Source organism: Corvus cornix, chromosome 8 (assembly GCF_000738735.6).
Source record: "Corvus cornix cornix isolate S_Up_H32 chromosome 8, ASM73873v5, whole genome shotgun sequence".
NCBI classification, from domain to species: Eukaryota; Metazoa; Chordata; class Aves; order Passeriformes; family Corvidae; genus Corvus; species Corvus cornix.
In genome coordinates this window covers 18,751,500-18,778,769 of record NC_046338.1, presented here as the reverse complement: position 1 = coordinate 18,778,769, position 27,270 = coordinate 18,751,500, and the positions used below count along the sequence as shown (strand labels likewise).

Genomic DNA, 27,270 nt, shown 5'->3' with positions numbered 1-27,270 from the left:
GATGGCCAGCCAACCAAAATGCTTGGAGTTGATTTTTTTTTTTCTAATTAGGAAGTCTAATTTTGCATTTCTTCTGCAGAATCAAAATCTGAAAGCAATAACATTTGTTGCTATTTTTTACTGAAAACATTTTCATAGAAAGTTGCACTCTTTTTTTTCCTAATGCTTTTTTGAAAAATCTGGCTATGGTTTAATAATTGTTGTTTATTTAAAATATAAATTCTGTTTGGGGGAAGATGCTCACCTAGATGCTCACTATTAAGTAGTATTCTTCTATGCAAGCTGTCCTAAAATACAGCAAGAACATGGCTAGAGCTAAAGTGTATATTGTAGGGGAGGTGGAAGAGAGCCTCTCCTCCTGGACACAGCACAGTTATGGCACCAGGAGAGAGGGAGCAAAGCTGCCAGCCTGGCTTGGAGATGGGGGGGATATGGGGCTGCTCTCCAAGCAGCCTTGATACTGGAGAATCAAGGTATTTCTAATTTCCTCTCTCTAATGTGAAAAACAAAGATGCCTGCCTGTCTCCCCCTGCTCAGACTGATAGACAAATATTCAGGCAGTTTAAAGAACTGAGAAATAGAAATTTATATGGTGGGCATTGTTTCTCTCCAGCACTTTTGATGGTGTGTGATAAGAGATTTTCTGAAGGACTTCTCTTAAGCAAAAAGATGGAGACTCCACTCTCCTCAAGTTATCCCTATCCCCCTCCTCTTCAGCTCACTCCTCTCTTCTGAGTTTGATCTGCTCCAGGAGGCACAGAGATGAGAAAAATCTACAGTGCTTTGCATGGTGCTTTACCCTCTGTGCATTCTTGTGCTTGGGAACAAACACATGGCTTAACATCAAGGTTCCCTTTACTAATTTCACACACAGCATGTTTTGTAAAAAATGGTGGCAGCCAAGGGTACTGTGTGCCCAAAGGGAAAATACGCTTCCTTTGGATCCTGCACATCACTGTGTGGTTGAGTGTTTACCTTCAGGTGTTTGCAGAGTCACTTGCTTTGGCTCGAGTATGAAAAAGCCGCCAAGCTCTTTGGGGTGCTGCAGGGTTTTTAGAATCGCACAGAGAATGTTCGTGTTCCAGTGCACATCTCGGTGCTCGTAAGAGTCGTCCCATTGAAGGAGAGTGGAAAATGTTCTTAGATTGCAAGTGAACACTGGTGATTCTGAAAAAAAAAAAAATTGAATGTAAGTTCTCAACTGCCAAATGCAACTTGATTGTAAGCATTTTGCTACTTGATTCAGTGCCATTGAGCTCATGGGGATAAATTAATCTTTAAAAATTAATATTAAAATTGTACTTGCATTGAAATGGAATATTATAATCTGTGAGAAACTTCCATTTTAATTCCTAGGAATTTTGTTTTCAATTATGAATAACATAGCAATAAAAGTACAGCTAACTCAATTATTCACATTTAATTTAAATTTAAACTTAATTTAAAACAAACCAAAACCAACTAAAATTAAAATATAATAGAACCATCACACTTTATTACTTTGTTCAGCATACTTCCCTATCCAGTCTTTCAGCAGTTAAGAATTGCTATGGGAGTGGGTGAGAGCACTGCAGTGAAAATCAGTTTTATTTACATCATCCTGCAATAGTCTCCAAGTACAAGGCTGCCCTTCAAGCACAGGAGGCAAAAGTTTTCACAATGGTGACTGCTGTCTATCTGTGTGGTTTTGTGGTTTTTATCTGTTTGTTTTTCCTTTAACTCGTAGAACCACATCACGGCCTTTGCAGAAGTCACATGATGTTGACGCTGATGTATATTCACTCCATTGGACTTCATCTCTTTTCACAGCCCACACATGATATTTGCAGTGTATCAAAAATAAGAAATTTTTAGAAGTCCTATTTCTGACTTGATTTTTACATCACTAAAATGATACCAACATTTTGAAGAATTCTTAAATATTAGAACGTCACTTTACTTTCTAGCAAAAATATTAACTGTTTACTTTTATGATGGAATGGGACAAACTGAGCACTAATTATCTGACATTACCCTCTATTTTGGCTTCTCATTGTTTTTAATGGTTCATGTACCTATTCCAACAGTACTTTGTATTTTGATTTAACTTTGATTTTTAAAATCTACATTTTTAATTCAGCATGAACTTGTTTCCATTTGAGGCAATTTCAGTGTGTAAAAACTAGACAAATACTATGTTCTGTATGAAAATGCTGTTTGCACATTGTATTACGCTGTATTCCATGTAAGATATCATTCAAACAGTATGTTATATGTAAGACTGGTGCTTCTGCTTTTGAAGAGAAAAAAATGCCAATTTTTACTGTAATAAGTATTGTATCATAATTAAAAGTTTATTTATTTGGATATTTTCCTGACATATTTGTAGTTGAATTGTTGTTTTGTAGTTCTTGAATGTCTTGGATGATATATATGTATCTAGGCTAAAAGAAATGAAAATAATATAGAAAGTTTGATCTTTGATATATTCTTTATTACTAATGATATCCCATGAAAGGTTAAGGGCTCCGTTCTTAGCTTAGCATATCTGATGGGAAGCTGTGCTATTCATAAATCACTTAAACAAATTATCCAAGGAAGCCTGCATCTTTGCATGATTGTTGTGCTCCCTGATACAATTGCTGGGAGAACAGGTGCTAAGACAAGAAGAGGGTCACTGGCTTAGTGAGAAAAGTTCATCTGAGTTTCTACTCTCCATTTACATGGAAAACCCATGGAAAAACCAAAATGGCTCAATTAATTTTTTTCAGCCTAAGTGACCAGGACAGGCAGACTTTCTCTCCAACAAAGCTTTTTATCTCTATTTGTGTTTCAGGCTCATATTCTTTAAAAAAAAAAAAAAAAAAACCAACAAAAAACCAAACCCTCTGCCAGTCTGCATGGTGTTGACGAATTGGTTTTTCTTCAACATCAGCCAATGTTACCATATCTCTGTTACTGCTGTGAATACTCAGATTAAGCCTCCCCTTTGAAAGACAGATTTGCTGACTATTCGTAGTGAAGTTGTCCTATAAAAACTGAGCATCAAATGGATCTGAATATTGTAAATGCTGAAGACATTCTTAACATCTGCCAGAGAGTTTTCCTCTGGCAAGAGCTGATAAAATGCTAGCACTATAGAAACATTGAGAATACTATTGGTCAGTGCAGGCTGTTGAGTATTTTAGGCCTTAAATTTTCCACAGTTCAGTGTATTTCCTGTGCATTAATCATTGTTAGAGTATGTTAGAAACACAAGGATGTAGAATCAGGTATATTTTTTCTATGATGAATTTTAAGGCATTCTCACGTAGTCATCAGGTAATGCCTGCTTTTACTTTTTGTTTTAACCTCTGCTTTCAATAAAATGCAACTACCTAAAGAGTGCTTGGCAAACAGGGCAAGGCCAAGTCATCTTTGAGTGCAATAGATATGCCACGAAGTCATTGTGCTAAGCTGAGAATTAAGAGATTGAAGAAATATATCCGTGGGGAGAAAAGACCTAGAATAGAGTCCTTAGCTACAACTAGGTTACTTAGGTGATTGAAAATCCACCTTTATTAGACTATCAACTGTGTTTACAAAATTGTAGTAGATCCAAAGTTTGTATCACCGTGTTGGGCACACTTACCCTGCTCTTAGTCTAGCTAGTTAGGTTCCAAGGTACTAATGATTTTTCTGTGTGCAGATTTAAATGAAATCTTCACTCATTTTTGCATGGTAGCAAATCTGCATTTTTTATATCTGATTTATAAGATTACCAAGAGATTCTTTTATGTTAAAAGAGATGACTCTTTTTCAGTGTACTGTATATCATCAGCTTGTAACTGGTCTCTTTCTCAGGATCTTTCCCAGTCAAATATTTGGGTTAAATTTATCATACTATCTCTGTGAACCAGCAGTGAGAAAACAAAAAGAGAGACACTCTGCTGTATAATGTATTTTTAAATAAAATAATTTTTCATTCATATGTAGTGTATTTTTTTAGATGTCTGCTTTACATACATTTGATTGATAGTGTGCATATAACAAAATGATGATTTTATGTAAATTGCATTTGGTGACATATTTTCTTGATTAACCAGGAATCCCCAGTTAACTACCTTCCCTTAGAGGTGGTTCTGGTGAAATTGAAAAGCATGTGAGGAAGAGCTGTATTGCAGAGTTCACAGCCTGTTAGGGAAGGACTCTCCCCAGAATGTGGACCAGCCAAGTTCCAAGGCACTACTTTGATAGATTTTCAGAAGTGGCAAGAATTTGCCCTCTCACATCTGTAACTCTCCACCTCTTCCATTCTGGACCTAGAAAAGCTTTCAGGAGGAACAAACTGCCAAAACAAAAGTAAGTTGGCACTTTTTTACTAAAATGGCTTTTTGGTGATTGCTTTTAAAAAAAATCCCAGTGATGAGCAAGCATCATTCCTCATTCGAGGAATATTCTGGTACAGAGTGGTTCCTACTGAAAACAGTGTGGTTGAACCATTTCAGTGGTTTTGAATGCAACTGATTTTATTATTCTTGTGGACCTTTTCTGTGTGTACTTCAGTGAAACAGCTCTGCTCTATTTATAAATGAGATGTTTGAGAAGCATCCCTAATGTTATATGCTGCTGTGTTCCTAAAAATGGAATTTGTAAGGCATATGGGGACACCAGCTGGGCTCCTATCCATACCATTTTAGATTCTCTTATATGGATTCTGCTGTTCGTTTATAATCAGGAACTGCATAAGACATACGGTGATAGCATCCAGGCTCACATTTCTTCAGCTTTTAAAAATGTTCATTTTAACAATATATATTAGAAGAGGATAATGTTGGTATTTTTTAGCTGCAATTTTCTTTACTGTTTGCTGTTGCCTTCTAATTTTGTTGCTGCCCAAGATCACAGTAAGTGCAACAGTCCATTTGCACATTATGTTAGCAGGGAGCTTTTTATACTCTTTTTGAAGTCTAATTTTGGAATTTCTGAGGCTTGCCATCAGAAAGCAGAGTGCATTACATTTTAAGAGCAGATAAACTGAGTCTGTTTTGATCAAATACATCCCTGGCCATCTGCATGGCCTCGGCCTTGAGGACACTCAGGAGCATTTGCAGGCAGAAGGGCGAGCAGACCTCTAGACCTCTCAGCCCTGCAGCACCTCCCTCCAGGCACATCAAGAGCACTTTTACCCAGCTCTGCCTCTCACAGCTGCCTCAACCCCAGCTTACCGGATTTTCCTGCTGTACACCAGCATGAACACTTTCTTTCTCCCCTCAAGCACCCCTGAGAGACTGGACAGATCTTGAAGCGCACTACAAGCATGACTGCAGCTGGAGCCAGCGGCTGCCTGGTTCTCACTTGGACAAGGGGAAAGCTAAAGGAGGACCTAGTATGGCTCCAGCTTTTGGCCTTCTCCTCCACTTTCTAGGCCTTCTGGTTTTCAGGGATTTCCATAAAAGAAAGTAAAGCAAATCTTTACAGTCTCTGCCCACTTGAACTTCTGCTGTGTGCCTAGGGTTGTGAAAGCTTTACGCTTGCTATTGGCCACTAGGGACTTTCCACTATAACACAGTGTTGCCTTTTTGTCACCCTCTCCTGTGTGAAGATGGCTGAAAAACCTTCTTAGAGTTTCCAGGTTTGACCTGATGTTCAGGGAAGAAGACCCTGTGAACACCCCAGAAAGACCCCTGCCAGGGTGGCAGTTGAAGCCCTCGTGTGACTGTGATAAGCCTGGTTGTTTGCTCAGCACTTGCCCAGACCAAGGTATGACTAACAGGTTTGCTGTTCATACTAAGCTGCTTGTATTTGCCTCATCATGAAGCCTCAGTCCCTTTCCAACACAGAGGATTAGGTGCTTGGTTCCATGGTCAGTATTGGAGCTTGTTCTTTCTCTGTAGAGAATCCTAGGAATTGCAGCATATCCTGCATGAAACTTGCCCCCTGTGTCTGCTGATGCTCTCCTAGACAAACTGAAGGTAAGTGAGGTGTCATTCCAAGGTGCTTAGCTACCACTTGCCTGTAACCATACCATGATCCAGGCATTTGGTGATTGCTGTAGCTGGAAGCACTATAACCAGCCTGTGCCCAGGCTACAGCTGCATGTTTTCTGAGAGCTGGTGTCCAGTTCTCTGCCTATCGTGTCCTTGAACTCAATTTCTTCTATTCCAGTTGTCAGCTCTTGATAGTCTGTACTGCTGTGAGATGTGATATTCACAAGGCATAAGGGGATCATGGCTGTGTTCATCAGCAGACCATTTTAGGTAGCCTTTCATGCCTTGTACTCTGGTCTGTGGTCACTGGCTGTGTAAAACATTTGGAAGTAGGTTAATCTAATTTAATTAGGACAACTGAACGAAAGTTTGCACCCAGAGGTTTTATATAATTCTAACTAATCCACAGCAAATCTCTAGCTAATTCAGATAAACCATCCTGAATTGTCCCCTGTGTGGACAAGTCCCAAGCCTTTTTTTTTTTTTTCCCTGGAGTAGTCTGCTGTTTTAATATCTTCCCCTAGTGACTACAGCCAGAACAGTGTGCAGCAGTCAGCTTCCTGAAGAACTACCGAATCCATTCTCTAAAACAGGGGCATAGAAGCCCCAGTAAAGATCTTGAGTCCCTAAAACCAAATTCTTGGCACCAGTGTTCTCATCTGACAGTGTTCACAGCAAAATAAACAAAAGTAAGAAACCAAATCCTTTTCCTGACGAATTTCTCCCTACATACCAATGTTAAACCTAAATACATACATTCTGCAGGAACAGGGAACTTGTAATCTTGGTGGCAATCTTTAATGTAGTTCTGAGTGCAAGATCCTTGAGCTGTGAATTCCTAGGATTGCTCCAAAGTAGGCAAATAATTCTAAAAAAGAGGGAGTGAACATGTCTATAACAGTAAAAGAAAAACTAGAGCTACAAAATGAGAAGAGGATGAATTTCAGAAGCAGGGGAAAAGCCTTCTTATACTCGTTAGCAGGTGTGCCAATTTGAGGTAGATTTGCTGTATTTTTCTAACATAAAATATTAATATTTAGTGGATGGCATTTCTATGTTTTTTGAATATTGCAGTAGAAGAAAACTGCTGCTTTTAGTCTGCTGTTTCTGCTAAGAAATCATCTGCTGTTTCATACTCTTTGCTACTGTTGCTTAAGGAAAAGCAGCTACTGTTCCTTCCTTAGCAACCTCTATTTATAAAGTAGCAACTGACAAAGATATTCTATTCAAATATTCTAAAAATAAGTCTGATGTGATGAGAATAAAGTGCTTATTTAGCAAAACAAAAGAAAATGTCCTTTAGTTCCCTTTGAAGACAGGGGACTTGAAGCTAGTCCTAGTAGGAAACTAGGAAGAAGATAAGACCCCTGCCTTTTGCCAGCAGTTTACAATGTTACCAAGACAAGGTGATAGATCTTCTTTGAGATTAATACTCTTTTTTTTTTTTTTTTTTGTCCCCTGAGAATTTAGAGAAAACATTGTAAGGATATTGGCTTGGAGCATATAATCTTACAAAGAAAAACATAGAATGTCGTTGGTTTTGTATTAGGTGTACTCTGTGGAGTTACCCTCAAAGGCAGTGAACACCAGCCCAGTAGAGGGGGAATAGAAAGACTAAACAAACTATTTCTTGTCAGTTGGAGGGTGACAGATTTCCCACGCTATGTCTTTTCAGGAAACCAAATGAGTAGGGAGACTTGATATCAACTGATTATGTGGCAGAATTCTGTCATCCTGGGTCTCTATGGGAATGCCTGCTTACAGTGTATATGTTTCATTCAATTAACATTTTGTTTAGAAGAACAGATAATTTTTAGATGTTTGATCCTTAGTTCTTCGTCAGATTAAGCAAAGTTGATACTCCCATGGCATTGGAAACTATGCTGCTGCCTTTTATTTTCTGCCTGATGACCTGGCTTCCCTGCATATTGAAGGTAAAAGGCTGTATACTGCATTTTAATAAAATTAATAAAATGGACTTCAGGAATCTGGTGACCTGCATATAGAGCTTAAGAAAATCTCTCTCGTGGATGTAATTTCTTTCGAAACTTGGGATTGTAAACTCAGTTCTACCTGTATACCGCTATAAACCTGAGACGAAAAGCTTCTTATAGTTGAGGGGAAGAGTCACTCTACGGGCTCAATGGAAGAGCCTACAAGCCTTGAGCACCGTGGTGGAAGACACCACAGGAGTTTGGTCACCTAGGAGTTTCTTTATGACTTGCTTGATCCCATGTGTTTTGATTTTCAAATGTCCCACTCACTGCACTGTGGTTGTGGTTTCGTTTGGAAGGAAGATTGCTGAGAAGCATACGTGTTAACACAAAAGAGAACAGTACTATGGCTTTCTTCTTCATCCTCATTAGCTTTTAGTATACCTGCATTACTGCCTTTTGCTACATGGCTCTGTGCCCAGTCTTCACTTTCTGACCCTGCTTCTGGCATTTGTATTTCTCAGTAGATGTCACATACTGCTGTGTCACATTGTATAATAACCAGCAAGTGAATTGGACTTAGGCCTTTGCCAGCATAAAATTTCTTTTTCTGATGCAGGTATGAATATAAAAATAGAAAAATGTGGTGTGGTACCAATTATTTTAATGGTAGTAGAGCAACAGCAGAAAATAAGATTGTTTCAGAAGAAAAATGAAGGGTGATGATGAAAATTTGATAATAAATGTGAATGAGGTAATTTAAGCTAAAGAGAATTCTGAATACAACTCAGATTTCAAAGGATACAACTTGCAATGACTTTATGGACAGTGAATAAGAATTTCCTACACAGCTGGTAAAGCAAATAGATCATACTAGATTAATTCATGACACTGCAGATCCCACAGGGAGTTGTCTGACCATCATGTTTGTAGGCACAAATATGGCCTGAATTTGTGACAAGTCAAAAACTAATGGGAAAGCCAAGATGTTCAAGACTGTGTGTATCATACCTTCTGCAATATAACAGGAAAGAAAATTGGTCAGGAAAGGCCTAGATAGTGCTCTTGTTGATTCTGGTTTGTTTAATTCTAGGTGGGAGTTGGGGAGGGAGGATGCTGGTTTTTCATCTTTTTATCATTTGCAAATTGGACAGCCACCTTGTGTCCTCCTGCTTTGAGAGGCAACCCATACCCCACCCTGATTTGGCTTTGAATTAGACCTCAGATGTAGGCCACCTGCTGCAAATCCAGTTGTACCTCCTCTCCTGCACATCTCTGCTCTTGCCACTACTCCAGCCTGTGCTTATAGACCATCAGCAAACAGCTTTTTCATTTGAGGAGTACACAGGAGAGCTGCACCTTCCCCTGTCACTGCTGATCTGTAGCTAGAGCTGAGGTACACAGCCGTGCTTCCTCCTGCTGGGGTAAAAGGATAGCAAATGTCTTCAGCAGGACAGCATGCTGTGGGAAGCCATGCCATGGTTTTAGTTGCTGATGAGTTTTTGCACACTTGTATTGTTAGATTGGTATTGTTCTTCCTTACAGACTTGGTTGTTGCAAGAGGCTGCAAGTGATTAATGATTAGCCCTGGAATATGGGAAGGCCCTTTCATCTGCCAGATGGGGACTAGAATTATGATGAGAATTTATCAGCTATGGCTCCCAGAATCTTCCACATGTCCTGGCATAGCCCTTTTCCAGGACAGTATGTTATCAGAATAGGATTTCAATTTGCCTTATTCCGTGAGTATGAGATAGATGTGATTTCTATTCATTCTCTGTAACGTATGATGTCTTGTATTTCATACGCCAGTTTCTTGTTCATGATTAGTTTTTGAACTTACTCACTTTTCCGTGTTGGTCTTTTATAATGCTCTTAGTTCCAGATGGCAGCATACATTAACCTGACATCAAAAATTTTCCATTTCCCTTCAATGCCATTTCTCTCTGCTGAGTTTTACACCTCAGCAGTGTTTAAGCATTTCATCTTCCTCATTGTTTGATGTTGGTTTGCAGTACATCATAGATAAACACATACCTTCTCCTTGCACTTTTCAACACCTGGGCTCCTGTCTCGCTGCGTCAGTGGTGGAACTGTGAAATTCTGCCAGCTGCTGTTATTGTTGGGTTTAAGTGCTGGTTTCAGTGCAGAGGTACGGGCAAGGAGAAATGTGACACTTTCCAACAGCAGGGAGAGACCTCCTGTCCTGGGCAGCAGTGTCCTCATGGCTCTTATGGCACAGTCACTTACAAGACTTGGGAAGCTCTGACATAGGCAGGTGTGGTCCTGCTCTCATATTCAGTGTTATTGTCACAGTAACAGCTGTATTTTGCTGTTTTGCCCATACATCTCTGTTTCTGTGTCAGTGGGGTCCAAGTGGAGTAAGTAATGCCAGAAATAGAGAGGGCCCCTGACACTTCCATTTTCTGCTGTCTGCCCCATGTGCCAATCTGCAACATGCTACTGTGTCAGTGCACGTATCACCTCATCTGCTGTCACATCCATCCTTCAGAAACCACTGACCGTGTCATTGCCAAGGGATCAACACAATGTTGACTCTCTCCCTTGTCTCATTCCCTCCCTTTACTCACTACTGTTACTCCTTTTGACTTTGTATTTTAGCAAAGACCAATACACAACAGAAGTAGCACTGTTTATGACTGTATTTGCTTACTACACATCTGGCTACAAGTGTGGTGTGATTTATATCTATTAGACTGTAGATCCTTTGCAGTATGAATTGTCTGTATCTGAGTCTGCAAGGCACTTTATAAAAGGGACTTTCATCCCATATGGGACCTTTAAGCGTCATCCACATTTTCTGTAGAAACTTGTATCTGTCTAGGAGACATTTGGATCCCATTGCTGAGCACAGTATTTGCAAACCTGGAATAGTGGCTATAGAACTGGGGTGCTCCAGCCAGTCTAAAAACATGAAGGAGCAGTCAGGATATATGAACATCTTTTATTCTGCTGAAGGCTTGATTTCTGTGAAAGCGGGAAGGCATGAAAATAAAATTGATTAACTAATTAATAAAATAAATAAATTTTAAAGGAGCAAGAAATTTGTCTAAAGATTTAAAGAGATATTTAGATATTAAGATTCTGAAGGAGAAAAGCTTACTAAATCCTGGTTCCAGCTGGGAGAGAGTTAATTTTCTTCCTAGTAACTGTGTTTTGGGTGTTTTGGATTTAGTATGAGAATACTGCTGGTAATACACTGATGGTTTAGATGTTAAGAAGTTCTCACTCTAAATGAAGGTTTTTTCAGTTTCCCATGCTCTGCCAGCAAACAGGTGCACAAGAAGCTGGGAGGGAGCAGAGCTGGTAACGCTGACCCAAGCTGGCCAGAGGGATATTCCACACCACAGAAGGTCATGCTCCGTCAATAAACTGGGGGGAGTTGGCCAAGAGCTGCTGACCACTGCTTGGAGATGGGCTGGGCATCAGTTAGAGAGTGGTGAGCATTGTGTATCACATGTGTTTCCTGTGGTTTAGTCCTCTCTTTTTTCATCTCCATTCTTCTTGTTGTTATTATTATTATCATCTATGTTTGGGTTTTTTGGGGGTGTGGTTTTTGTTTTGTTTCATCCTTTTTTACTTTATTTTAATTATTAAGTTGTTCTTATTTCAGCCTACAGTTTTTACCTTTTTCTGATTCTCCTCCCTGTCTCACCAGTGGGGATGCAGTGGGTGAGTGGGTCTGTGGTAGTCAGTTGATTGCTGGGTAAAACCATGATAAGCACATCAGGTGAAAAATCACCAAAAAAAATCTCTGCCAAAAAGGGAGCTTTCCAGATATTTCACTGAAGAAACAATGTAGAAACTCAGAGAAATGCAAATAGATTTCTGCCTTTTCTCTGAGACTGAGCCTTTTGCTGTGCCATCCTATGCAGGAAATTGCAGTATATGCTCAGTGTACAAAAGTATAAATTGACTGTATTTATAGATTATAGTTATGTAACAGGGGTTTGTTTTCTGACCCGCTGTTCCCTGAATGGAGCTCATCATGATCACTATGAGCAATCAAGTGGAGTTTTGCTGAATACAGTTGTGCAGGCAGGACTTCCTGATATCAGCTAGATAAAAAACAGCTTAGCAGCTGGGGGTGATGACTACTGAATCCATCATTCCCCGATTCCCTTATCACATACCCATGCTCCTACAAAAAGATACTATAACAAAATCACTCAATTTATGACCTGACCAATAGAAATTTCAACTGTTGATAATAGCATTACAGTTTCTAATTACAGCAGTGATTAGAGGCTTCTAGACAAACTGGCAATTTAGGTACAGTTTGACTTTAGGTATCAGAGTTCTGATGTTTCGTGCTGCTCATTTATTTCTGGAGAGGTCTAGAAGCAAGATCTGTCAGGCAGAGGGTGAAGGAACATCAGGAAAGAGTTCTGCAGCCAGGTGAGTGCATTTTGGGTAATGACATAGGGCTCCATTTATCGGATAAGGTACTCAGCTTTATAGGACTCTATAGCTATAAGAAGGTGCCATAGGAGGATTCACACTCATCTTCTATTAAAGCATTTGGTCACTATGGTATCTAAAAGCAACATCATCTACATCATGGTAAGAGATCTTCTCATCCTAGTATAGTAATCTGCTCCCTGCCACACCTCCCAGCCCCCAGATATTTCTGAAGCACCTAGGAGACTCCAGAGAAGTGAAAGTTCAGTTTGAAGGAACTGAGGAATTTTTTTCTCTCTTTAATAGGTGTCTTCTGCATCTTTTAGTACCTGCCCTCAGACTTAGCCTAATGAACCAAAGCTTGGGAAGTGGAAATGCAAGATCCCGCCAATAGAAAATCTTAGCTTGAGTTGGCAGATAATAAATCATTAAGAATTGGTGGCAGACAGGAAAATTACGGGACATACATTAAATTTTCTTGAAAACTAAAAAAATAATGCATTTCTCCTTTCTGTTAATTTACTGGATACTCTTATGACAAAGACTAAACATAGAGGAAACATATAAAGCTGTATTTCCTCAAAACAAAAATACCATTCAAGAGTTGTTTTATTTTCCTGAGTTCTGATTTCTTTCACCTACCACAATCCTAAAACAATCGAAAGAACCCTCAAATATATGCTTGCTTATAATGCTTAAACCGATGTTTAAAATGAGCAGGGGATTGTGGTTGGCTGGATATCGACCAGTGTGGTCACCCAGGTAAGCAGAACACATTGCAGTTCGACTTGTTTTTCAGCAAAAGCAGCCAGTTTGACCCTTATGCATTAATTCTGATAGCAAAGGACCTGCTCCCTTGGCTTGTTTCCCCTGACTGTAATTAAAAACTGCTTATTGCCTTTGGGACTCTACTCCTCTGTAAACCTGCTCTTTTCAGCAGCAAAGAAGCAGCTGTTAGAAATGAGCATTTCTCTTATTCCTGTTTCTCTCTTCTCCTGGTCTCCATGTCCCCCCAGCTAGTAACAGAGAAGCAGGATGTTGCAGAGAGCAGCAAAAAGATCTGAGTCCATCTTTCTCTTCCCCTATTCTTCAAAAATTGTGTTTTAAAGGTCACCTTAGTTGCAGATATGTTTGTAGCTGTCTTATTTCCTTTGCTAAATGGAGTTTAGCCTGATTTGTCATCCAAGATCTTAGTCATTTGGATGAGAAAATCTGTAGTACATTCTGTATTCTGGCTAAGCTCCAAGTATGTTCTGCCTGGCTTAATTTACTCAGTGCCACCAACAGACTGATAGAGTTTTTGCTTCCTGTTCTTCCATTTGGTATAGTGTTGTCCACCACTGAAACAGCCAGTTCTAGGTGGTCACTGGGCAAAAATGGTAGTGGCTGAAAAGGCAGGTTGCCCTGGGCCAGCCAGCCAGCACCCAGCAGCATGGTGCTGGCTGGTGGTCTGGCCTCACTAGCTTAGGGGATATTGTTGTCAAGGTCCTTAGAAAGCTTTCACAAGGATGACAGGTGCATAAACTGTGTCCAGACTGGTTTTTGAGCATGAAATTTGCCTCGTGTTTACCTTGTTTGGAAACAGTTTCATAAAGCATGAAGAACCATAGGAGAAATATTACAAGGAAAGCTCTGTCTAAAGGCAGGAAGATACATAACTTAATTCTGAAAGGCATCAATAGATTACTAGGTTTCATATTTGCATATTCTGTAGCCAACGCAGCAATGCCTTTCCGGGTTTGGCTGAAGTCTGTGGCAGAGATTGGTTGCTGAGTTTTCTCACACCTTGATATCTGTCTAACTATAAAAAACAGAACTAATGGAAGAACAGTCAGGTAAATACATGAAACATATTATTATAAAGTGTGAAAGGACAGGGGGATAGATGGGGAATACAGATTTGGAAATATGGAAAGTATGTTTAAAGCAGGACATTCAGTCTGGAAAGCAGTGCATATAAGAATGAGATGCCTGTGCTTTGAAAGTCATTCTTCATAGAGAAATCACATTCTAATTTGAGTTTTGTATGGAGTTGTTCTTTATTATTTTGTAAAGTCAGTGAAGTTCTCTAAGTGCTTATAAAAAGTTACATTACTTCTAAAAGTATTTAAGTTTATTTAATAGCTATTTTTATACAAATAGATCTCTTTTTGATTACTATAAGCTTGAATTTAGGCCTGAACAGATGGTAGTAGACCTAGCTTAGGTGAGCTACAGCTGACTTTGGCTTTTCCAAGCTGTTGGTAGCAATTTTAATTTTTTCTGTTGTTGGGCCAAAGTTTTCAAATGCATTTTAACTTTCAAATATTAGTATTTTTTCAAAGGCATTAACTGCCCATATCTACTTGAATGTGCTTATGTCCGGATGAAGCAGTCTAATATTAGGCTAAGAATTTGGTTTTGGGCTTAATGTGCTGGCAGTTATTAGCTGATGCTGGAATGATCCTACAAGGGTCAGCTTGAAAAGCTTAGTTTTTTTGGCTTTATGCAGTGAAGTAGGATTGCATAGGATGCTGGGCTGTGGCAGTACATTGCTATGAGATAGACACAGTGAAGGGCTTCCAGACATGCTGAGGAGCTCAGCTTGAGGTTTTGGATTTCTCTCAAGCTCTTGATGAGCTCATTGGACACAGCCAGCAGGAACTGAAAGCAATGAGTGGCTCATCACTTAGTTAGCGAGGGCAGAGGCGACCCAAACAGTCCGTGCAGGACAGATTAGCCTGGAAAGATTCCCAGGAAGAAAAAGTATTAAAAGCAGAGATTATACCTCCTTCCAGCAGGGTGGTGGAGAAGGCAGGTCTTGAATTCTGATTCTGAAGGCAGGCCTTGAATTCCCCCTTCTAGCATGTGCTCTGAGGACAGACGTGGCAAGGAGTGCTCTCCTGCATGGAGTGACCTTGCTTCTTCCTTCTGAGGTGTTTGTGCTGGCCACAATGTCAAAGACTGCCCAGCCAGCTCCTGCTAGGCCATAAAATAGTCTCTGCAGGAAGCTGTTTCTTCTGGCCAGGAAAAGGTGTTTATATACCATAGCTGAGGGATTTGCTAAAGAGGCTGTAGAAACCGAATGTCAAATGCTTTAGCTTTCAGTGAGAGTTCAGTAGATTAACTTTAGTGTGCCTATGAAAGGCAGAGTCTGTGCTATTCATTTGAGAATTTTAAGTGGCAGATCCATGGATTCTGAAGAGCCCTTTCTTGAAATCATAGTTTGTGGATTTTTAAAAGCTCTTAAGTTCCATATTGGAATATTGCTCCTGAAGGAAAGAAATCTTTATTTTGACTCTAGTGTGCATTAGGATATTTCACATGCTTACAGGAAAGAGCTATACAATGTTCAGTTTGGGAAACCTAGTTCTGCTGCACTTAGCACAAGTAATTTAGTAATATTTCTGCCCCTACTTGTCTTTGAATAAACCAGAAAGAAAACAACACAAGGCTTAATTTTCCAATATCTCTGATGTTGACTTGAAACTTCCAGTTTAGATGAGTATCTTTTGGAAAGAGAAGAGAGAAGAAAAAGTTTGGAGAGCTTATTTATTGGCGTGCAGGCTGAGGGTTGGAGGTTTGGAGTTTTTTAACCTCTGTGGAAACCTGGGCAAGTCACTGGGAAGAAAAGCCTGTGACTTATCCCACAGCTACTGAGCAGGCAATTAAGAGGAAGTACTGGAGGAGGGCTGACCCTTCAGAGGATGGAGAACCCTTTCTGCATTGATTGCTCACACATCACAGCATGGATGTTCATTCATATTCTCCCAGTGTCAGTTGTTTCTCTCAGTGGTAAAACAAAGCAATGGCTCCTATAGGCAGGGATGTTGACTTTCAGGGCCAGGTTGGTAACCCTCGTGATGCTGCTGAAAAAGAAATATTTAACCTGCTCTGTGGATGTTGACCACCCTATCAGCTTGCCTTGCATCCTCAGTGGTTGTCACAAGCTATCACGATCCAGTCACTGAAAATGTTTTTCTACTATTTTAAAAATACATACTTAAATGTAATTTGTTAAATTAGGTCCCTACCAGTAGTTCTTGACAACCAGGTTTTAGTCCAGGGCAAATTATTTAAGGTACAAAACACAGAATAAACAAATTTGAAATGAAAATGCAATCAACTTTGAAAGCACCAATGGTTCTGCTGTAATAAGTTTATCTTCATGCCTGCAAGCAGTCTTCTAATGGAAAAAAAAAGTATTAAATTGTGTTTATGACATATTATGGCATTTCTGGCATTTCATTGCATAATAATATTCCCATGTTAGAGAAGAATCTGTGTCCTTGCATTTAAGCATGAGAATGTTTCTCTGATGTTCAAGAGTCCATTTTAAAATGAAATTTTACAGTCCTTACCATCATTCATTTGTAGAGCCTAGCAGGATTTTATTAAAAAGAATTTCTAATGTATTAGTGATAATTTAGGCTTCTTTGTCCAAACAATTGAACATGCAATTTAATTTAGAGAAGCCTGTGATGATTAAAATATGAAAAAACCAAGTCATGCAAAAGCTGAGTTTCTTCTGTAATGCAATTAATATAATGAAATTTGTTTCGAGATTAAGGGTAGATCCTGTATCTATATTTCATTTTTGTAATTTTTTCAAGTAATGAGTTAAACTCTATAAACTTTATTAAAATATTTTAACTTTATAGAGTTTTTCTGGTTATCACTTTCTGGATTTTATGCAACCTACCCACTGTGTTGTAATACAATATTAATAATACATGATATTTTCATTTTATTTGGTAATGTGTACACATTTAAAATAATGGAAGAACAGTTCTGCAGCACTCGTTGATGATTCACTGCAGTGCTGCACAGTGTACTTGCAATTCATTTCCAATATCATCTGCAGCTGTTATAATAGTGCATTGTACATTTGCAGGCTGAGATCACTTGGAAATAAAAACAAGATTTAAAATATTTACAAGTAGTAAATAAACAAAGAATTATGTTCTTCATGCTCTTTACTGCAGATGCTTTTATAGTTACTTCAGAACACCTCAGGACCTACCTAGTAGTTTATAGATAATAATATCCAATTAAACTATATAGTTTTTGTCCACACATCACCTCACTGAAACAGTCTGGTGGATAGGGAACCAAACAGAGCATGCAGAGGTTTTGTTTTTGTTGATTCAGTGTCAGTAAATTCTCTCTTGTACTGGATTGCTGCCAACTGGTTTTTTTTTTTTCTTTTTCTTCCTTTTCCCCTTCAGGAGTTAGAAAACAATTTATTTTTCAAGGGGACTGGTAGCAGAAATAGCTTTTTATGCTAGCAGTGGTATAGGAAAATTATTCTTACTCAATTGTGTACCTTGCACAGTTTTTACAGCTATTTCCAACATATTACTGAGTATTTATTTTAATGGTTATTGCTGACACTTGTAAGTACTGTGTACTGTTCATAACCACTTGTGACTCTGTCCACAGTACACCTTCTGTGCATGTGGGTGTTACAACAGACTTATATTTAATTCTACAAATGTCATTGTGGGCTTCTGAGAGCTAATTTTCATATCCTAGTGACTTCCTCTGCCTCCTCTTTGCTCCTGCTGGATTTGGATGCAGACATGTGCCATGACTCAAGCTGTCGCCCATCCGCTGTCACCTTGTCCTGCCACATCAGTGCAAGGAGTGCTTGCTATTCAATGGACACCCTCCAGTGCTCCTCGGGGCTTGGAGCAGTCCTGGCACTGGCACTTCTGAAGTTAGTGCTTCAGCAGGAATTGTGGCCCCCACAGTGTTCATTAGACATTTTGTTGGGAAGATCTAAAATACTGTATTGCAGAAAACACCTTCTGTTGTGAATTAGGAATGGTTCAGAAAAGTTCCTGATGGAATTGCAAGTTGAAGTTGCTGAACTTGGAGCTGGGCTCTTTGTAGCCGCCACTCTCCAATGTGCACGTTTTGGGACAAAAGTCTTTATTCTCTGAGGCTTTTCTCACTAGGGACTTTGGTGTTTAGCAGTATTTACAGTTTAGACTATCCTGATTGGAAGTGAGAAAATCAGGAATGCAGCATTGTTCCTGCTTTCTGCCTGACTAAATATACAAACGCTTTGTTAAAACAGACTCGTGGTTTAAGTTGTTTTGTCAAAGTGGGTTTTGTCAGTAATAAAATACAAGATGAAGTCACTTCATTAGGGGGCAATAATAGTGCAAGTTTGCAAACATGATTTGTGTAGACAGAAAATAGTGTGTAGATCATAAACAGCTAAGGAAAATAACATAAATCATAGTAGGGCATAATGTAATGCACTGCAATTTCTTACAGGTTGTTTTCTTTGCCAGAGAGAATTCCTTCTAATATTAAAAACGATGGAAAACTTTTTCTTTTTTATTTTTTAATAGTAGTGCAAACTGCATGGAATATTAAAGAAATTATAATACCGAGAAAAGACATTATTTATTGCAGTGCTAAATAGAGATAAATGAATTATTGTGTAGATTACAAGGATGTGAATCACTGAAAAGCAGTGTATAGAGACTGTGGTGCACTTAGTGGAAGTGTAGTTTCAGGGTTAGAGCTGTTTAGCAGTAGCCAGAAATCAGGGATAATGTTAAAATTCTGGGGTATTTTAGTTCAAGTTGTATAACAGTTACACTTGCTCTATTTGCACTTGTAGAAAGAGACTGGATCAATTTTTATATTGATTAGCAGTTTACTCAGGGGTTTTGACTGCGCCAGGATCTGATGCTTTTCCAATAAGTCCTACATTAAAAGTAATAAACTGCAATAAATCTGATTACTCTCAAACTTAGTTCTTTGAGAACCAGTAGTATTTTAATAAAATAAATATATTGTTATCTCTTCCACTGGGGTTTTTCATTTGAGAAGAAACAGCTATCTGAACACATTGTGTGAACTGAGCAGATCTGACTAACATTTTAAGCTTATTGTGTATCATACAGTTTGCCACAATATGCAAGGAGATGATGTTTTGGGGCAAACAGTTGTATTCCTGTGGGTTATCATTTTGATGTGGTTAATTACATGTACAGTTGTAAGCTTAAGGTATTCTGTTCCTTTTGGCAAAGATTAATCAATGCATGAAATTGTAGAGAATAACCTGGATTTTCATACATGAAATTTCCTCCCTTACTTACCATCTTTCAAAAAACCTTCCTCACTTGTATTTCCCTTTGTAATTTTCTTTGCTATAGGAATAGTAGTGTGTTCAAAGGCGGTCATTTAATTTTGATAACATGACAACTGTAGTATTTTTTTTCTTGTGATCTGATCTGTTTCTCTTAGGTTTTCAAAGTAGCTTCCCATAACAAATGCCACAGGCTGCAGAATCCTTAATGTTAAGATAGTGCTTTGATTAAGAGATAGGCAGCCAGTGAATTAGAAATGCTGGTCCTCTCATGCCAAACTGTAACTTTGATTAGTCATTAGCAATAAATACAGAAGTCATACCGAAACATCCTCCTCACTCATAGATAAATATTACGTGTCATGCCTGTCTCTTTTGAAGCAATCCCTCCTGTTCTTGGCAAAAATGACCAGCAGCCATTGTGTGGCACAGTAGCAGCAAGCAATAGAGTGGTCCATGAAATATTATGTCAGTTATGTAGGGATGAAGGGCATAAAAAAATACATACATGAAGTGCCTTGCATAGACAGCAATAGCTGCAGTTTACCTCGGTCAATCTTTTTAGTATCAATTTTTCTCACAGTGCATCCTGTTTCCTAGTGGATCATCTAGGCTGTGTGGTTTCCCTAAAGCCCCATTCAGCTGTGGGATCTCTCTCACTGAGGTGAGCAGGCCAGTATCTGTACATTTTTCAGGTGCTTTCTCAAGCGGTCTCTTTGCTACCAGAGCCACAGGTGGTGCAAGGTGGGAGCTGCAGCTCCAGGCTTCCCCTAGGACTCTTTGGGCTCCACATGGAGAGCTGAGGCAGGTCCATAGGACAAGGCTTTAAAAGGCCAGACTACCAACCAGCATCCAGCCCCAGCTGTCGAGGGAAGTGCAGGGCTGTGCCAGTGCAGAGAGTGTGACAGAGCCCTACAGGGTCACTCACACCTGAGCAGCCTAGGGGGCAGGAGCTCCCCAGTGGCACAGGGCTGGAATGGCTGGGCCAAGGTGTCTCTTGCCCTCCTCTGAGTGGAAGTACTGGAGCATGGAAAGCTGGAACCTGGAGGATAGTGGCAGTGAATGGCTGTGCTGGCATGAAGGGATAATAGGCTGCATAAGATTTGATGTTGTAATAACCCCTATAAGTATAAATGAGCTGTTGATCACAGTAATTGTATAAACATTAATTATTTTCATAGTGTTTTTCAGCTATTTTTGTATTATATAACTGAATTTTAACAGTGATAACAATGTAAAAAAATCAGTAGGATTCTGAACAAAATCTAAATTCACAAGGGGCCTATTTTACAGTGTAATTTTAATCCTTAACTGCTTGATTTACTTTTTATTTAGTAGGAAATCCATCATGTTCTCAAAGAGCAAGTATGGTAAATTTTGAGACAGGGTAAGAAAGAAAGCCACATCATCCAGAGAAATAATGAACTTTAACCCCTGATTTAAATTCAAAGCTCAATTCAGCCTTAACTATAGAGCTGGAGCTGGCACCTCATAACACTTAAGTAGTGTGTTGAATTTATCCTCAATGTCCACAAATGCAGTTATAAACTTTCTTTAGAGCTTCATTTCTCTTCAGTGCCTGCCCATGGTTTTAGGTCCTCTGCAGATTTCCCAGTAGCCCTGTTTCCGTGGATGCATGGAAAGTTCAGTAGCAAAGCCGCAAACATCCCGTGTATTCAGCTCTCTGCAGCTGTGCAAACAGCACAATGCATTTCCAATATTCTGCTTTAAACATGCACATAGATAATTGAACTTCAAAGCAACAACTCTGCTAATTCTTTAATGAAGATGCAAATTACTAGTGTGACTTCTCACCAGACTAGGGGCTTATTGGAACAATCAGTCTGATCTAAATCCTCCCCGAAGCATGAGCACAGTTGGGGGTATTTCTGTGAGTCTAATCCATACTTTACTCACTGGCAGGGTGCAAAACTAATAGTAGCCTGGAGTGAGCAAAGTTTTCACGTTCAAATCCCAATTCTCAAGTTACCTCCCCTAATAATCTACATTATTCTGGTATTATGTGCAGGGATCAGGCATCAAGATGAAAGTTTAAACAAGAAAAAGAAACCAGGGTCTTTACAAAGATTTAGTCTGGAAAGATGGAGTATTTATTAAATTCAGTGTTTTCTTTCAGCAAAACTGTGCTTAATGGTTGCTTAAATATGTGACATATTTTGCTCCAGTATACATATTTTCTGGTATATTTTTTTAAATGATCCTTAACTTGATAAATGCTTGGCAGCTTCTCCTCTGACCATTACCCTTGTACTGCCAGCTTTTAAATGAAAGGTTGAAAAATACATTATGTTCCTCAAAGGCAGCCAAGGCAATTTACCATCTTGCTTTCCAGTTCACAGATATGAAAGTTCAACTTCTAGCTATTGGGAAGTCAAACTCTAATTAATTCAATATAGAAAATTAAGTCCCAAGAGTAATAAATATCTTTGGTTATGCCTTCACAATTATGCCTATCTCCACACATGCACTTAAAAAGAGCTGAAGTAACACTTTTTTTTTAAAAGCAAGATTGTGAACACTTGTAAAAAAGTGCAAATTTCAACTTTAAAATGCAATTTAAATTTCCCTGGAAGACCACATAAAAACTTGTTGCCTGTATTTCCAAGTAGCTGGGTATTTGTGATACAAGAAGAGAACCCTTTTTTCAGTCAGTGCTAGGGATCTGTGGGCTGAAATTTTGCACCTTTCAAGGTCTTTCCATCTGAAATGCATGTGTGTGTCTATAGAGGGAACTGTATGTTCACCAGTCTAAAACATGGCTGGGTTTTTTACATGCTTTGAAAAGTTGTGAACTTCTCAAAGGGAATTACATACAGGACAGCTGTGCTGGTTTTGGGTGGGTATAGTTAATTTTCTTCACACTAGCTGCTCTGGGGCTGTGTTTTGGATTTGTGCTGAAAACAGTGTTGATGACACAGGGATGTTTTAGCTGTTGCTGGACAGCACTTACACAGCATCAAGGCCCTTCTGTTCCTCACCCTTACTCCCAGTGAGGAGACCTGGAAGGTGGTGCACAAGGAGCTGGGAGGGGACCACAGCCAGGACAGCTGACCCCAACTGACCCAAGGGATATCCCAGACCATATGGAGTCATGCTCAGCACATAAAGCTGGGGGAAGGGGAAGGCGGGGGGGGGACATTCAGAGTCACAATGTTTTGTCTTCCCAAATCCCCATTATGTGTGATGGAGCACTGCTTACCTGGAGATGGCTGAACACCTGCCTGCCCATGGGAAGTACTGAATGAATTCCTTGTTTTGCTTTGCTTGCCTGCATGTGTGGCTTTTGCTTTATCTATAAAACTGATTTTTTTGCAGCCCATGAGTTTTCTCACTTTTATTCTTCTCATTCTCTCCCCCACCCACCAGGGAGTAGTGAGTGAGCCTCTGTGGGGTGCTTAGTTGTCATCTAGGGTAAAACTACGACAGCCATTTTTGGTGTTCATTGTGGGGCTCAAAGGGTTCGAAATAGTGACAGGTTTGATTGGAATGTGCTGGATGGAATTCGTAACTGTTATTGCTGTTTGGCTAATAACTGGCAGGCTCCTGTGATTGCCATGGGGCTCACTCGCCTCCCTGTGCATTAGAGTCTAGGGACTCATTAGTGGCTGCTTTTTGCTTTGCTGCAGCCTGTGCTGCTGGTCCCCTCCCTCTGGGACGTTCTGATCCCGGCACTGGCGATGGCCTGGGCTGGCACCTGGCCGGGGCAGCGCTGCTCTTCCTGCGCTGCTGCAACTCCAGTGTGGACTCGAGCCAGAGGGACTCTGACCTGTGGGTGATGAGTCCACGGTGGAACAGGTACATCTGGAAGTGTTTGTGGCCATGGGAAAGTCCACACCACAGCAGGTGCATCTCAAGGTGTCTGTGGCTGTGCCACAGCAGGTGCACCCCTGACGGCGCCGGGCCCAAGGACAGGGCCGTGCTGCAGCACGCACACCCTGATGCACCCGCGGCTGTTCACGAGGCCCTGCTGGAGCGCCTCAAAGCCATGGCCATGGATAAACGCACAGCAGAGCAGGAACACCCTGCAGGGACTGCAGCCAGGGGCGAGGCCGTGTGGGGCAGGTTTGCTTTCTGCGGGGATGGTGGCCGTGGGTGAGGCCGTGCTGGAGCGGATCTGTTTCTGAGGGGAATGAGGCCCATGGACAGGGCCGTGCTGGAACAGCTGCCCCTCAGAGCCACTGTGGCTGTGGATAAATCCAGCAGCAGGTGTGCCCTGAAGAGCCTGTGGCTCACAGAAATGGCTGCTCTTGGGGAAGGTACAACCCTGAGGGACTGCAGTCTCCAGGTAAGTCCAAGCCAGAGCGGGGGTACAGAGAGGAGTTCATTGCAGTGTTAAACATGGTGGTCTAGTCCAAAGGAACTGGGAGTGGACATTGTAATGGAAATAGCTTTAAATTGTTGAATTGCATTTTATGGAATTACTGTAGCAGGAGACACCTGAACCAAAGGAGGACAAGCCTTACATGAAGCAGCCAAAGTGCTTAGTTGCCACCTGGGGTTAAACCATGACAATGGCAAAGGGAGAAGAATGGAAAGAGAATTTTGTTTCATGGGGTGGATATGGCAACAGAGGTACTTCTGGCAGTTCATTAGTTCATACATTACTTGCACTAATACTGGGGCAGTAACAGATTGTCCTGTATAGTACCATTGTCCCCTTTGAGATTTTACCAAGGAGAAGAAACCTTTCCTCCCCGTGCAGTGCCAGTTCTGTGCATTAGAGCTGGAGTGCCACTGAGCAGGCACAGAGAGCAGGAGTTGGACATGTAGTATGTACCATTTATTTATTTATTCATTATCTTTTTTTCTCTTCTCCTCTTTACTCTTTGATTGGAGATTCCCTACATTTTTTATTTTACCTCCTTGTGCTCCATTTCCCAATTTTTTTTTTTTGCTCTACTGTTATTTCCTTTGGGAATTTCTTTTCCTGTTCATTTTTTCACAGCATTTTTGAAGCAAAAAATACATCAGAGATGATTTGAGTTTGAAGTGAACTTTAAAACACACAGTCTTTGAGGGACTTTTGGGCTGATGTGGATTCACTTCCTTCTTTGGTGAGGAGGATGGGGTGGGCGCAGAGTATCTGGCTCGTCAGACAGCCATGGCAAGCAGGGCAGGTACGGTCCCCAGCAAAAAACCAGAACAAAATAGGAGCAGCCTGGGTGGGAGCTGCTCACTGGAGCTAAAAATGGCACCCGAACCTCACACCTAACCACTGCCACCATTCCTCTGCCTCACTGATGGAAACAGAGATACTTTAAACATAATCTGGAATTTTCCCAAGCCTCGATATTTGGTAGGTAAACAAGAGAAATATGTGAGTGATAGAAAGCCTACAGTAAGAGGCATGCTCTTGTAGTGTCTTACTAGCAATCAGCACAGAGGTGAGCAATGGTGACCTTCAAATGCTGCGTGGAGACCATGATGCAGCTTCCCTGCTGGGGCAGTGCCATGAAAACCAATCATGTGAGCTAGGGGGAGGGAAGTCAGGAGGTGGTGATTCCCAGTGCACTCTCCAGGAGCTGGCACAGGGGCAGGAGTGTGAGTAGGTGTCCCACTGCAAACATGCATGCTCTTGCACCCTTCTAGGAGTTTACCATGCCACCAAATTATCCTCTTAATAGAAAGGAACTGCTAAAAGCGAGTGCAGCCATGTGCAAGCATCCCTGAAAGACATGGCCTGCTGGCACTTCTTTAAAGCTGGCATTTAAAATTGCTCAGACAGATGGAATGAAAGTATGTAATAAAATGTGACATTTTATTTTATCATCTACATTTGTTAAGTGAATTCTTCTGATCTTTCCCACTTTCAGTAGCACTGAATGCGAGTCAGATTCTGACAATTTGCAGTTTGTAAAAACCAACTCCAGGGGTCAGACAGAAAAACAATAAGTAATAATTAATTACAGGATACACATTCATCCACAGAATCTGGTTATGGTGTGTGACAGCTCAGCCTAACAGAAAAAAAGACACGATTCCAAAAAGTCACAGCTTTATAGGCAATGATTTACAGGCACTTCTCAGTACCATTTGTCTACTTTGTGGTCTTCCTTGTATATATATTTCTAAGTATCAAGGTCTTCCTAGGAATTCAAAAGAAAAAAATATATCTGTTTTCTTCTGTCTTCTAGGTTATTCCCACTTGTTTTCTTCAGTGTGCAAGATAGTACCTTCCCTTGGTCCTCTTCAAAGCACAGCTCCATTAGATACATGTTGTCTCTCCCTCTCAGTGTTTCTCTCCCTGCTGCCCTGGACACGCTCCCAGAGCCTCTGCAGAGCACAGGTACAGCTGGCAGCTCTCACAGACTGCAGCAGATTGCCACACTCATTTCACTTCCGATTTTGTTGCTCAAGAGGAGCAAACCCTGAGGGTCAGCATTCTCAGCTTAGCATTGCTAGTGAAAGGAGAAGGTGTAAAACTGACATAAGCACAGACCAAGCCCTGATGCTTTGAAAGATTGCCCCCATCCCTCCTTTTACAATTTGGTCAGGGACCTCAGCAGCCGTTATATCACTTAATGTTAATTTAGTGCTAAATTGGGAATATTAAGCAGTAAATGATTTAACTTTCAATTTGCAATTAAATTAAAAGCAGCCTTCTCACTGCAAGAGAAATGTCATTGAGAACTAACTTCATATCTGACAGTATTTTGAAAACAGCTTTACTGCAGTTTTCAGGTAACACTTTCATGGGGCCTAACCCTGAGTTTGCAATGAGGACTTGCTCCTGCTACAGACACAAATAGCCTGCACCCTAGGACACACCAAAAATACCTGTGCAGAGGTAAATATTAATTCCACTGTAGCAGCAAGTAGGAGTTCCAACCTTAGAGCAGAAAAACTGCTGTGTTCATGATTTCTCAACAAAACTGAAAAATAAAACACCTGGGCCTTGAAAGGATCAATCTAAGGATTGCAGTATTTACATAGATGCTTACACAAATGCCTGGAAACAACCTTGCTACTACTAAAACTTGTCACTTTTTTATTTCTGGCACCAATTTTTCCATCAAGAAGCCAAAGTAGCCAAGAAAGTACTGCCACCTGTTTATAAGGTGTAGAAATGTGACCTCCTGATCCCACCAGGCTTCAAACTCCTGAAAGCTCAGCCCCTCACTCCCCAAAGTGTGGTATCACTCATCTGTGTAAACAGAGGTCAGAACACCCTGGCTGCCACTGGTGGCTGAAAAATATATGGCTGAATGTAAGTGAAGCATCTGGTTTGCATGTCTGCACTCCAGGATCAGTGCTGCAAGGGAAACCCCAGCACTGCCCTTGCTCTTGATACCAGTGTTATCTCTGGCTATGCAGAATCACAGAACCACAGAATGGTTTGGGTTGGAAGGGACCTTAAAGATCATCTAGTTCCAGCTGCCCTGCCATGGGCAGGGACACCTTCCACTAGACCATAGTTCCCATCCAACCTGGCCTACTTCCAGGAATGGGGCATCCACAACTTCTTTGGGCAGCCTGTTCCAGGGCCTCACCGCCTTCGCAGAGAAGAACGTAAGTCATAGGTACATTTCACTTTTAAGGAACTTGTCACTTGGTGTAACCTGTTCTGTTTGATGGTGATGAGGAGCAAAGGCAGTAACTGAGTAAAGAGAGCATGACAGCCCATTGGCTCTCATGTTCTTCCTTTCCAAGCAGTCTGAAAAATATTCACTTATTTGGTGGGTATTTTATTCTATATCAGAACTTGTGAAGTGAACGTTGAGGAGTATTTTCAAGAAGCCTGTTGCAAGTGGGGACATTTTCACCAAGTGCACCAAACACCAGATAAAGAAGAGCTTCCATCAGGAGATGGTTGGATCAAAGTTGAGGTTTTGCCACTTGGGTTTTTGGTTGCACCTCT

General features: G+C 40.5%; 1 protein-coding gene across 2 annotated transcripts in view; it reads left to right on the top strand.

Moving 5' to 3' along the window:
• The window catches only part of PLPPR5 (phospholipid phosphatase related 5), a 120,792-nt gene extending 116,845 nt beyond the window's left edge, over positions 1–3,947 (top strand). For both annotated transcript variants that reach the window (XM_039555890.1, XM_039555891.1), the window contains one exon: positions 1,727–3,947. In XM_039555890.1, coding sequence (XP_039411824.1) covers positions 1,727–1,759 — 33 coding nt within the window. In that variant the 3' untranslated portion in view covers positions 1,760–3,947. The remainder of the gene's footprint in view (positions 1–1,726) is intronic.
• The last annotated feature ends 23,323 nt before the right edge of the window (positions 3,948–27,270 follow it).